The sequence below is a fragment of the Hetaerina americana genome, unplaced genomic scaffold (assembly GCF_022747635.1).
Source record: "Hetaerina americana unplaced genomic scaffold, ioHetAmer1.1.p SCAF_10, whole genome shotgun sequence".
Taxonomy (NCBI): Eukaryota; Metazoa; Arthropoda; class Insecta; order Odonata; family Calopterygidae; genus Hetaerina; species Hetaerina americana.
This window is the reverse complement of record NW_027286070.1, coordinates 17,329,183-17,343,020: the sequence shown is the minus strand read 5'-3', so window position 1 is coordinate 17,343,020 and position 13,838 is coordinate 17,329,183. Positions and strand designations below refer to the sequence as shown.

At 35.6% G+C, this 13,838-nt stretch overlaps 2 protein-coding genes across 2 annotated transcripts in view; both read right to left on the bottom strand.

Moving 5' to 3' along the window:
• The window catches only part of LOC139699997 (uncharacterized), a 28,406-nt gene extending 18,129 nt beyond the window's left edge, over positions 1 to 10,277 (bottom strand). Inside the window, exons 1-4 of the mRNA XM_071598417.1 lie at positions 10,168 to 10,277; positions 7,871 to 8,161; positions 7,158 to 7,217; positions 118 to 408 (exon numbers count right to left, since the gene is read on the bottom strand). Of these exons, the coding sequence (XP_071454518.1) occupies positions 118 to 408; positions 7,158 to 7,217; positions 7,871 to 8,161; positions 10,168 to 10,170 (645 nt within the window). The 5' untranslated portion in view covers positions 10,171 to 10,277. The remainder of the gene's footprint in view (positions 1 to 117; positions 409 to 7,157; positions 7,218 to 7,870; positions 8,162 to 10,167) is intronic.
• A 521-nt stretch (positions 10,278 to 10,798) lies between these two features.
• On the bottom strand, positions 10,799 to 11,934 carry dj-1beta. Its single transcript, XM_071597121.1, has 5 exons — positions 11,753 to 11,934; positions 11,519 to 11,674; positions 11,370 to 11,439; positions 11,062 to 11,187; positions 10,799 to 10,994 (listed from the first exon to the last, which is right to left on the bottom strand). Exons 1-5 carry the CDS (start codon positions 11,894 to 11,896, stop codon positions 10,873 to 10,875), a joined length of 618 nt encoding a protein of 205 aa, XP_071453222.1. The 5' UTR covers positions 11,897 to 11,934; the 3' UTR covers positions 10,799 to 10,872.
• Between the last annotated feature and the right edge of the window lie 1,904 nt (positions 11,935 to 13,838).

Here is a 13,838-nt window from a genome sequence, read left to right as displayed (position 1 = left end):
TTAGGAAAAATGTGACTTGAGTGGCCAGTAATGTAATTCTGTATGCTGAATTTCATTCTGGTTGATGCTAGTGAGCCCAGAGGCAAGTACCATGGAATTAGATGATAGATTACTCACCGGTAATGCTTGATACTGATACTGCTGAGGTATGTACATGGGTTGTTGAAACATGACTGTAGTTGCAGGGTATGTTGGTGGTGGTTGGGGCTGGGGGTAGGGTGAGGCAGCAACATAACCATTGGCAGCCGCTGTGGCAACATCCTGTGTGCCATTGGCTGAAGTGGCAAAAAAGGCCATTCCATTCTGATATGTGTATGGGTAGCCATTGTGAAAAAAGACAGTTCCGCTTGGCACTGTTGGTGCAGTCTCATAGCTTCGGTTATATGGTTGTAGAGGATATGCAGCTGCCTGTGTTCAGGAGAAAGAAAACAAGCATCAGGTTATGGTCCCTGAACAACTTACACTCTTGTATTGAGTAATTTTCCAGAGATATCTGGGGATGAGGATCATTTAATTCTAGCACAGGATCTAGATTGCATTGATAAATGGTGTTCAAAATGGGGATTGTCATCAAATCTTAATAAATGTTCCATAGTAAATTTCTTTAAGAGATCAAAACGATTTGTTCAAAAATAAGCTGTAGTTAACCCAGGAGTTGATTCAGTAAAATACCTAGGCTTACATTCACTAAAGACTTAACTTGATGACTTGCATATGTCAAGTCTGCGGGCAAGCATATAAAAAATTGGGATTTACTAGACAGATTGTCGACAGAAGTGACTGTAAGGTTAAGGAACGTTGTTACCACGCTCTTGTAAGGCCTCATTTAGAATATGCAAGTAGCATATGGGATCCAAGTGAAAAAGGCCTCATTCAGGAAATTAAGAAGGTTCAATACCGGGCAGCCCATTTTGTCAAAAACTCTTACGATGTAAGGAAAAGCATCGCTGAAATGCTTATTGAGTTGGGGGTGGGAATCATTAGAAGAAAGATGATTCAATGCTAGGTTCACATTACTTAATTTATTCAGATCCGCATGTCTCAGCACCGAGGTCTCGCAAATTATTTGCATTCCAACATACATTGGTCCTTTAGATCATGTACATAAAATTCGGGAAATAGATTCCAGAACTAGCAGACTCAAAGACTTTTTCTTCCCACGGGCAATACAGGATAGCAACTGCAGAGTTATAGATAGAATAAATTCCACTTGCCACCCTAGTTGTCTAGGGAATAATTATTTCTACTCAAATGCATGCACTTTCAATAAACTCGTGTTTTGTTTCCAAAACCCTTTCTTACCACATCATAATACCATTAAATAATGTACTGCTCTTAACAGTATTGCTTGCTCTGCTTTGTTTGTTTTTAACTTTTCCCCTTCCATCCCTCGTTCCTCTCCGTGGAAGGACCCTCCCGCTACCTGCAGCATTGGGTCGCATTACCTACCTGTGTCCTTGGGGTGGCGAGCGTTTTATGTTGCATGGTCATGTGGTGGTGGAGTTTCGCATTCCTGCTTTTCATATTGTGGCTTGCGTGTTGGATGGACTCTATACTGCATCCTGGGGTGCAATTGTTCGTTGGACGATAGTGTATGAATTTGCATGCGTGTTGGATGAAGGAATTTTTACACGAGTGTTTACGCCACTGAGGGTATAGTTTTGCATGCGGCATTGCTCCTTTTTATGGGTGATGACCAAACCCCCCCGCCACATGCCCCAGCGGTGGCTAACAGGGTATTATGTGGATGTAGAGGAGTAAATGACGAAATCAATCCCTTTGTCTAGAAGTTTAACCCAAGTGACTCAAATTGAAACCGACAATAAGCTCTTTGATGTGATGTATATAAGACATGGATGGAAAAATGTTCAATACATTTAATTCCTCGAAGATTATAATTTTTACATAGTCCGAAACACAACAATAAAATTGCAGAGGTCTAGAATTGACTGTAAAATGTGAGTAGAGAAACAATTTACAACAAGATTTGGTCAAACTACAGGAACAACTTTTACACATTATTATTTACTATTCAGCAGATTATCATACATGGTCGACTAAATGAAATGTCACTGAATTAGGATTTGCAGGTAACGAGGTAAATTTCCTGCTGCTAGCCTCTGACCTGCTGACCTCTACATCACTTCAAAAGATTGAGGTAAGGTAAAACCATGAAGTGATATGCCATTGAGAAAATATGGCAATCGCCAAGATGAATAGTTTCACAAGATAAACAGTTTAAGCACGTAAACCACCATATATTTAAATTTATGAGGAAGTTTTTTCAAATAATAAGGGTGTTCTTAACCTAGTGCTGACCCCTGCAGTACGAAAATTAATTTAATTATGGTAAGTAGGCCAGTTCCTTTTCCTTTGCCACTCATGGTTTACCCGAGTTCTGGGGTACAGAATATTGCAAAGGCAGGGTCTAGATGAAAATATTCAAAAGCAATACAAGGATTTTAGCTTGAGACCTAGCAGACAGTGGCTAAACACTAAAACCAACAATTCCCATACTTTGCAGACCTGGGAACCAATTACTTCTTACAGTAACTTAGTGCATCATAACATAGCACACACACAACATTCCAAAGAGAGAATCTGCAAATGGAGCTACTTTGCTTGCACAAAAAATGGAATGCATAATATGCAAGTATAATTTTATTAAAGGCATTTTTAAAAAATAAGTTCCAAAAGACAAGATTTCATAGTTTATCTACTTAATACAAATTAACTATTTATATGTCTGTTTAACATTAGGCATGAACCATTTAATTCTAAGAGTAATGAAGCAAAAGAGAACATACTAATGAGAAGAATCTGTTGTTTGCAATTAGAACAAAACTGTACATCAGGATGAAAAATTCTAGATTAATTTTATCCTTGAATGTGCCTCACTTGACATACAATCTGTTTCTTTACAATGCTTTTTAAGAAAACACCGTAATAATGCAGATTCACACTTATACATTGAAGTTAAAGGCATTAGGAAGCTGAAAAGTTTCTAAGATGAATGTGTACATTCATTTTGACAACTTGGTCAAAAATTAATCAAGCAGTGGTTAACAAAAATGTTTCAACTCAGTACTATAAGACAGTTCAACTGATGAATCTATGTCAGTGTCATTTAGCTGCAATATTTCTTCTTTTCTGGCTAACAGTGAATGGGTTCCTAATACACATTTTACTACTCTCAATTTGGGGACAATATTTATCTAAGCTTTATGCATACCCTGAGCGATCATCTATTGCCAAATAAAACATATCTAAATCATATATACTTTAGACTTTCAGGCTTCACTTCGTATAATGGTTTGATGTCCATTTAAATTTAGTTCGTAATTTTCTACGGACTTTCTATCTAAGACATTTAGATCAACATAAATCTCAATTAATTCAGATAAAAAACAAAACTTCCCTTTTCAACACACCATGTCCACAAATGAAGGTATTCGATTGATGCTTCAACTTTTACCCAGACATAAAAAATATTTACTTTAGTACCCCTGAAAATTTTAGGTTCAACACATTTAAGGCACAATATATATCATGCAAATGGGCTATGTTAATGAATCAAATTCGTGAAATCTGTCCTTAAATTTGTACATAGCATCTCTTATTGATGAAAAAGATGCTTAAAAAAAATTCCATCCCACTTCTATACGCAAAAAAATGCCCATGTTGGAATTCAATTGAGTTTACATATAATTTAAAAACCTCGCACATTCATTAGAAATTGAATTGGTGAGGGTACAACATAAAGCATCTCTCTGAATAATGCAATGCACCTATAAGACAATGTGGAGCTATTATTTATATTCTTTAGGAAAAGTCCATCATGGAAAACTGACATTACCTAACCTCCATCCCTCCCATTCAAACTTTTTTCTCCATTTAATGTTATTTTTAAAGAAAAGTGATGCAATGGTGCCGTTGAAATCATATCTTACAATTCACATTTATTGGAATTGTCTATTACATTTATGCCACTATCCACTAGTAGTTCAAGAGCTTACCATTTTGTATACTATTCACCAGAGTTCCCTCAATTTCTGATTTGCCCTTGTTTCTGCATTTCACCATATTGTTAGATAAGGGTGACACATATTCCTACTTTTGCCACAAAAATGGGCAGGTTTATTTTCAGTTCTGGGAGTATTAACTTCTAACCAAAATTATGTGGTTATCTTAGCAATTGGTTTTAAGATCTTGGGGCATTTATTTAAACTTAAGTTAAACAAAGAGCATATACTTAAGAAATTAGTTCACAAAACATATTTAAAACTCAATTTTACTCACAACAGCTTTCACATTTCTTTTAATTATTATTCTTATTTCAATTCTCATTTAATTATCTTCCAGGAAACACTATTTTCTCTCCAGGACTGGTATTGGCCCATGGACACACTTTGAGAAATATTGACAAACTAATAGGCCACCAAATAATGTATTCAAGTTACTGTGGGAGATACCGCATCAGGAACTTTTGATAGAGTCATTCGCTCAATGTGCATAACAATGCAACAATTTAGAGTGCAAATAGTGTGTTAATTATCTGTGGTTTCTATTTGTCAAGTTGTCTCGTCCTGTCTTTTGTTTTCTGTCAAAGACTATCACCACAATGATGCTCGAGTGCAACACTAATGAATGAGTTTGAACTCTTAGGTGGCCTTAGGTGGTCTCTGCATCAGAATTCCACAGAAAAATTTGCCACACCAGGATCTGAACTTGGGCTTTTAATATTGTAGGCAATAATACACAATGCATCTATCTGCCTAGCCCTAAATAAACCCAGATTTTTTAAGGTACCAGTAACAAATGCCCAAATATGAAGTCACATGGTATACATTCATATTAACTCATAATCCCAAATTAGAAACATTTTCCCGGCAAACAGAGAGAACAAGTAATGCTTTTGCTCTCTGTAAGCCCAGTAATAAAAGTGCTCGGTCACCAAAATGAGTAGGTACATGCCAGAAACTTCGTATACTCATTTATGATCTAAATATCAGGCTATGCTTGATTAACCAATATATTTTGAGATATGTTAATTATAGTGAAGAACATTTAACGAGTTAATCTCACGGCATTAAATCTCAGGGCAACTTATCAAATTACACAATTTGCTCAAATTAAGCAATTAATATAATTTAAGCGCAAATAAATAAACACATATATCAAGAAAGAATTAAAACTGGCTCATTTACTGGGTAGTTATTTTATATCCTGCCGTCCCCTGTTTAAAAAATTGTATTTATTGCGAGTGCCATGTATTCATATCGTTCATGTAGTACATACAAAAAGAAACCTATCCAAGTATGTGAAAAATTGTGGTATCCATAAATATTCTACAAGGCAAAATGAACAGCTTTATATGTACACACAAAAAATGCAGGTGCTGGCCCAAATTTTACGGGCCTTCAACTATACAATAAACACCCAGCTGAGATTAAGGCTTAAAAAAGTGTGGCTGCATTTAAAGTGGATCTACTTAGGTGCTTAAAATTAAAAATGTTTTATTCAATTGCTGAATTTCTTGATTATGTCTAATATGCATCTTGTATCCATGTATGAATTCGGTTACTTTCCCCTGACGCATCTTAAATCAAATGTAAAATTTGTAATAACTTGATCATTTGACAAATAAAAATGTATTATTATTATTATTATCATGGCGGGTCAGTTATTTTTGAATCAATATTTGATCAGTTCCTTCGATGCAATTAACGTACTCTCCTAGTTGAAAGAAAATTCCCAAAGATTATTTAGTAGTATGGTAAAACATTTACTTTAAATTCAAATAAGCAACAAACAACTTTATAATGTAATCAGGTTTAAGAAATTAAAATTTGCCTCTATCACACATAAAATATTGCTCATGCTTGTTAATCTTGAGGCGATCAATCTGGCACCTTTTGGGTATTATACTGTATCTCTGTTTGGAACAAATATAAAATGTAGGTACTGTAAATCTTGACTGCAACATTAAACATGGCAAGTTTGATTGGAATCCAACCCAAAGTGAAGACTTCCTCGTTTTTACAAATTTCATTTACTCTTTAAAACAATGCAATTAGCTAAAAACAACTCAATCAGTTAAATGTTTAAATCATTTTAAAAAAAATTAAGCCCACCTTCATGCATACAACTCCAAAAGGTTCTCCGAGTGTTTAACAAATGGGTTAAGATAGAATTTAACTTGCCATTAGACACCTACAGTGTATGTGCCACTGAACAAAATGGATAATGGATTTTTTTTTAAATTTGAAAAAGATCACATCCAGATCATGATTCCTGGATAATCCTATTAAACTCCCGCCAATCAAAAAATACTGCACAAGTTCCACTTTCTTCACTTTCAAGAAACCTTGAGATACATATAATTCCTTTAAGCATGAATGATTCAATTTTGGTCTATATATCACAACATAATTTCAAGATGTACATGATGTGACTAATTGTGTGTTTCATATTAATTGTTGAACAAAATGAACTCGTGCAATATGCTCACATATGAAATTACCAGAATCATAAGAACTGCTGAAATGATATAAGACAGAACAAGAAGGTGGCACTAGAAAAGAGGTTGGGTGAGTGTAACTTCTAAGAATATGCTTAAATTATCAATTTTACGAAGCCAAGGTATTTCGTGGGAATAACAATGTATCAAGCATTTTTATGGGGGCTTTGTCTATAAGTAACAATTATCTTCTTTCAACCGGTGAGCTTATGGCCAAGGATGCCTGAATCTATATCAAACCCATTTCTAGCATGAGATATTTCATTTTCATGACATGAAATTCATTTGGAAAATTATACACGAGACAATGACAAGGCCAGCCTACAATACCCTGAATGTGAGATTTAAGACATCTTCATAATAACTCCAAATTAACCAATGTTAAGATCAATGTTACGTAAGGCATTAGATTTGACCTTTCTTTAAAGCGATTAAGGTACAATTAAGTAATTTGAAGTTAATAATAAGATGGGAAGATATTTAACTTGATGGCAGCCCGTTTCCTTGACACAAGCTCTAAGTGAGTGTGATGATTACATAATGGAGGAACAGCAGATGACAATATTAATTAAAAATCATTAATATGACAAAATGGATTCTGACAATGATGCTTAACTATTATAAATCTTTTAAATACCTGTTTCTTTATTGCTGGTGCTATATTTAGTTTTCTTTCCTTAAGCACAATGCAGTCACCCTAAAAAGAGAAGAATTATAAGCTACAATGTAACTTTTTTTTACTTTTCCAACTAACATTTAGCCACTGATATGATTAACACAAGAAATATGCAACTAACTTAATGACTAAACAATATTAACACCATTAATATCAAAGAGTTGTTTTAATTTGAGAATGGTCAGCAGGAAACAAAACTTAAGATCCAGTGATTTGCATTCATTAAGTGACCAAAGTTGATTTTTCATAATTACCAAAAAATGATTTCTTCACTTTTTACTGGCAATAGCTTAAATGAATAGTATTTAGTATCGATTGCACATCAATAAAAATGCACAGGATTGCTATTTCAACTATAAGAAACAATAATAAAAAAGCTACAGCAATATGGAACTTATTCTATTATGGTATCATAACTTTCCAGTTCTGATTGCTGCAAGATTACCTTAGGGCAAACAATTTTTTAGGTTAAAATTTAGGTTGAATATCAAATTAGGTATATTTTAAGAGGGCTGACTCCTGGAAACAAGTTATGGAATATGAGAGTCACACTTCAATAGGTGACTTTCAGTTATATTCTCAAATCATGCATGAAAAGGAGAAATAGAATGCATGTATGAAACGACAAGGATGCAAATCAAGGCTAAATGGTAATAAGTATATGGAAAACATACCTCAGCTTGTAAACGACGGGCTTCTTCTTCAGTCTCAAATGTAACAAAACCATAACCTTTGGAAACTCCTGCTCTATCATTTATGATTTTGGTAGCCCTAACATTTCCATATGCTGAAAAGAGTTGAGTCAACTCCGCTTCTGTGGTGCTGCCTGATATTCCTCCTACAAAAATTCTGTTTGGGACCAGCGTTCCATACTTTGGAGCATTGTTTCCCCCGGCACCAGCCGTCGCCACCACGGAATTGGGGGACGAGGAGGTGGTGGAGGCCTCGGTGCCACTCGGGGAAGACTGAAAAAGTAATTATACCAGTACACATCTTTCTCCCAGGGCATGACCAAAATATTAACAAAAAACTGAGATTCTACGATAAAACTTCTAGCTCCATATAATTTGAGGGGTACTGGGAATATTATTATTCCATAGATATAGGCAATAACCCATTAGAATGATTCACATGGGTGTGTCCACAGCAAACAGCCTTTCACAAAAACAATTTTTCTAGATTACACTGCCTCTACACACTTAAATAATTAATTTACTATACACACATGATACCTGTCACATTCAATTTAAAAACTTTAATAATGAGAATGGGCTAAGTTCAGAACAAATTAATACACCATTGCACAGACCAGAAAACTGTTAAAATAATACAATCAGATAATTTTAATAAGTATCTGATTGAAGCGAAAATTGTTAGATATAAGAGCTTGAATTACTCTTGACTTACATTGAAGTCCTTTCTTCAATAGAGAAATTTATATAACTTTGTTTTGTTTCATGTCCTTTTGTTTTCAGGGACCATGGTAGCTGGTGCCTAACAATGCACCAAATACAAATTTCATCATGCCACAAAAATATGCTGTTAATGAAACACAGCACTTAAACACCAGAAAAATAATATAAAAATAATTTAGATCTTTACTCACTAAAACATGAAAAAGCCTCGTTAAAACGAATGACGCACAATTTGAATTTAGGTGATATATTTTAAAACATGTCTCTGAAGAATTTGAAATATGAGATACAAAAGCAAACATTACCACCATGGCTACTGGAGAACAAATACTGATAAAACAGGTCAAGCTGGTTACCAATTCATTATTTACGCTGGTAAACGAATGATAAAAGAAGGTAATGGAACCAAAAACCACAACACCCAACATATATTAATTATTAAACCATGAAGCGCCAATGATATATTAATCATACTACCGTAGGTGGAAAACGTTTAGGGATACACTACCACGCCTTGCAATAAATAGCGATGAAAATTGTTTTCAAACTTCCACTTTTGAAAATACTTTTCAAATGAAGCTTGCATACAATGGTTTCCCTGAGGTATTCCTCACGAAATAGGCAAACTAAGACAAACAAGAATATGAGCCAATTTACATAGCTTACATGTATCGTTGAACTCTTCTTCTGTAAAACTATGAAAAATTATAAATGTAGACGTCCCTAATACTCATTTTCTGATAAGCAAAGACATCACATAGCCAAGGCTTGTAACGCGATAGCACTGAAACCTTTCGAAGAAAGAAGGTGGAATTTTTTATCAACCAGTTAACTGACGTGGTCATATTGATGTTTAAATCAAATATCAATACTTCGTACATTACATGAAAATCTGCTTAAGGCCTTAAAGCTTAGGGCGTCACTACGAAATAAATGGTTTTGTGATGCAATTCGAAATCAAGTGTCAGATCCATGCACGACAAAATAATCTAAAAATAGCTCGAAACCTTTCCTTTTCACACTATTTCGCGTTAAACGACTACTTCTAATAAAACGTTTAGTTAAGATCAGACGAAAAACACACACCTAAATTGCACGTTTTTTTGACTAATTAACGGTCTAAACAACATTTAAATCCAAAGAAGGCTCCTACCAAAACAATATAGCTGCACACACAATTGGATGAATCGTTGTAACTAATACAGTAATACGCAGTCTATTCAACCAAAAATGACTATTTCCTTGTAAATTGCTAGCGTGTGGTGATTCATAACAACGATGCACGAAGGTGTGCTGCAATAGTAACCGCGTTTCACGTTCAGATAACATACGCCTATTACACTTGTATATTTAAGATCTACGTGTTAACTGTCACTCATTTAAAAAACATATAGACCACGACCTCAAGACGTATGAGATCGGTAAAATTCAAAGTACAGGGTGGTCAATTAATAGGTCATAATGCTTCAAATGAACGTCTTACGATAACATTAATAAGAAATTTAAAAAATAGCACAACTAGCTTCTAAACTGAAAACATAATTGCAGCAGCTTACCATGAGCAACTAATGCAGTATCTCCAACCGCGACTGACCCCTTACCCGATCACACTCCTTGGTTAGAAACTCGTCTGCTTCTGGTCGCAGCCGAAACCCGTCGAATCCTGGGGTAAAGATGGCGGATAAATTTTAAGAAAAAATTGGAGGGAATTGGTGCGTAATGCGTTTACCTGTGGTCAAGATTTGAAGGCTAAGATTTTTATGTTAACATTAATCTTTTGGCAATGGAAGTTTTATAAGTAATTTTGGAAGAAGATATTATCTTGAAATATAACATATTTTGAAAAGTGCGCCAACAATGAACGTTAAATTAAATAATTTATTATTGCTACAGAACAATGGTATGAAATTTTGAAATACAACTAGTCCCCCAATTTCAAATACTAATTCAAACAAAGTCCAACATTATAACTAATTGTTCATTACTAATAACGTTGGTTTTTATGACCGTAACCAGTTTAAACATTCAACGTGCTACCTTGTAGCTAATTTCAAAAGGAGTAACCAGAAAATTCTTAACGCAAACGAAACTATTGTTAATGTGACCATTCTGCTATTATAAGAGAGACAATTCTGCCGAGATAAAATACCAAAATAATATTTAAATAAATAATATGGAGGCAACACATTCATGCTGTAGTTTATTTAACATTTAACATACAAAGGTATTATGCATTCTCATCAAACAAGCATCTTTCATTTCTAACAATTGACTAGCATAGCTTTCTTCAAATTATCCACAGCATCTTTTCCAACTAACTTGTCAACAATAGCCAGTGCGAATTCAAACGCTGTGCCTGGACCTCGACTTGTGAGTAGATTTCCTAGAAAAAAAGCAGATATTAGTAAACTATTTCTTCTTCCACGACATATCTGATAATTTACACTTACCATCCACCACCACTCTTTCCTCACTGTATTTATATTTATCCCCACTGACCATTTGCTCTTTCACCGACGGGTACGAAGTCAAATTTTTACCAGTTCCTACTCCATGAGATTTGAGAGCAATTGGGGCTAAAATATGAAGGAGATTAAAATAAAATACAGCAAATTTAATTAATTAAATCTTACATGTAACGTATCATAGCACATGCATCATCATATCGGCCAACTGAACTAATTTAATTCATCAGATATTAGTTTTCCAAATATGAGCGATCTTAATACAATAGGTAGTTATCCGTCTTTGAACTTGCCAGCACAGATCGCAGCCACTAATCTCCCCGACTTCTCTTGCTCACGAATGATATTACCCACTTTCTCCGACTGCAACGGAAACATAAATTACGAGCCAATAAGAAGAAACAATCCTAGGATTTTGAAATAATAAAGAAACACATCATACATCTGCTAGGGTCTGAGATGCCTTTCCTCCCGGTAACACGACAACATCATAACTCTGTGAAGAGGCGTCGTCCAAGCTAATGTCTGGGGTAATCACAACATCCCTACTACACTTCACCGGAGCTATACCATCAAGACCTGCTACATCAACTTTGATCTGAAAACAAGCCAAAATTCATCAATATTTAAACACTCAAATGCTCTCTTCATTAGATAAGACAAAAAAGTAACATACTTCTGCTCTTCTGAGCACATCTACGGAAATAACAAATTCCATTTCTTCGGCCCCTTCCGCAAGTATCACCAAAGCAGATTTTCCAGACATGTTACAGGTCGAAAACCTTTTAAAATAACCAATACTTAGGCGAAATATATTCATGCACTTCAGCCGGTATTACGGCTCCAGCACTTGCAATCCTTACTTCAATTGTTTTCTCTTCACCTTGACCTGCGCTCTCATGAGAACTGCGCATGCTTATTTCACATTTAATAAATTAATATATATTTATTATTTATGCAAAAAAGAAGAATGCGAACGAAAAATTTTCCTCTTGCATTCAATAATTTTTACTGTTTCATAATTCGGAGATATTTGACATTGCTTTCAAAATACAATGAGTCATTTGCATAACTTAGTTTAAAATGGTTTGATGAAATTGGATTGGGTCTCGGATAAAGTGCATAAAAACAAAATGAGGGGATAAATTACTCGTAGTTCTGTGTTTGTCCGATGAAAACAAACTCATTCATACTTTCACTGAGACGAAAAAAGTGGTCGCTTGACTCCGATAGTGATTCAAGGGCGGTAAAAATATTCGAGCTTAAATCTGACACCATGACGTTTTTCGGTTCCATTTCGTTCTTCATGATGGAAATACTCCGAAGAAGCAGAATCACCAGTAATCTAAAAGTATTTACTGAAGTGAAAACTGTTTTTCATCCCTAAGACAGTGATATTTGCGATGGAATTAATTTGGCCTAAGTTGGTGGAAGACTGTGGGCAGGAGGGGGTGGATTTGGCAAGGAGGGGGGCGAAAAAGACTTGCGCCGTAGCTCTAGCGTGGATTCGCCGCAGTCGTGGAGAGAGATACGTCTTCGGTCGTATCGCTGGCAGCAGCCGCTTCTCCCGGGCCAGCGAGAGAAAGAAGAAGAGCGCGGTAGAAGTAAGTGAACAGTGAAACAGTGATTGTTGGACGGCGGATGGCGGAAGGATTACATTCTCAATAGGAAAAATCCTGCCATCCGCCTTCCTGCTCATCCCGTCAGGATTTCATCTTTTCTACATATCTGGTGGTAAGTTTGAATTTACTTCCACTTTGCCAATTGGCCGGCGTACGTGCAAACTTATCAAATGTGCCGTTGCTTTGCCTATAGTAGCCTTCTTTTTGCTGAGGATTTTGCAAGTCTCCCAGGGAAAAATCTTAATCATTGGTTCGTTAAGACTAACAGTTTTATGACGAGGAAAACCTTTAGTTAGTTATACTTACAGCAATGAATGTATACGTATTTTGGTCTCAAGCTGTAGATATGGAGCAGAAACAACACTATATTGAGAATCATACCTACTTCTGCTATGAAAAATTCACCCTTAGGTTTCTAAATATCTTAATAGGCCGTCAAGTTATTATTTGGCACTCTTGATGATATAAACATAAAAAATTGAGAATTGTCTATGAATTACTAGAAAATGCATGTGAATTATAAAATTCAACTACGCTTGTCACTTCCGAGAGATACGATGTATTTTTATGTTTTCATGGTGTGAGTTGGTAACACTGGCTACACACGAATTAATTGTGCTTGTGGCGGTGTTGACAAAATGTCAGCAGAGTCTAAACCGTTGCACCCACATATCAATTACAGCGAACACTCACCGGGGGTGGAAGTTATTTCTCCAGGGCCTCTCAGTAGGGCATCTAAAGTAGCTTAATCCTTTTCACCTAGAGGCGTCAACAATGGAGATCAACACAATACAGCAAAATAAGAGGAGCATTCGCGAGGACGCGTAGCTTTTATTTTCAAGCCATAATATTATATCTAGAGATTATGCGTTCAATTTGGTCGCTCTAATTTTCCATAATAAATGGTGTCTCTCTTGGCTATTAAGTTATTTTGTGAATTGTAATGGTGATATTCTCCCATTATAGCTTCCATGCAGAAAACTTAAGCATCCTGCTTACGATTTCCGTTTATTCCTTATTGTTGGGGTAGGACGGGAGGTTGACAAGAGGCACCAGAGAAACATCCCGTGCCCCCTTACATTGTATCCCCAAGAGAGCCTTGGGTCCAACTCGGGGTGACAATACGGTCGACAGCGATGC

Coding starts and splice junctions, on each gene's coding strand:
- dj-1beta (XM_071597121.1), bottom strand. CDS start 11,896: ATGAATATATTTCGCCTAAGTATTGGTTATTTTAAAAGGTTTTCGACC. Junction 11,675..11,752: donor ATGTGCTCAGAAGAGCAGAA/GTATGTTACTTT, acceptor GCTTGTTTTCAG/ATCAAAGTTGATGTAGCAGG. Junction 10,995..11,061: donor GGAAAGAGTGGTGGTGGATG/GTAAGTGTAAAT, acceptor CTTTTTTTCTAG/GAAATCTACTCACAAGTCGA.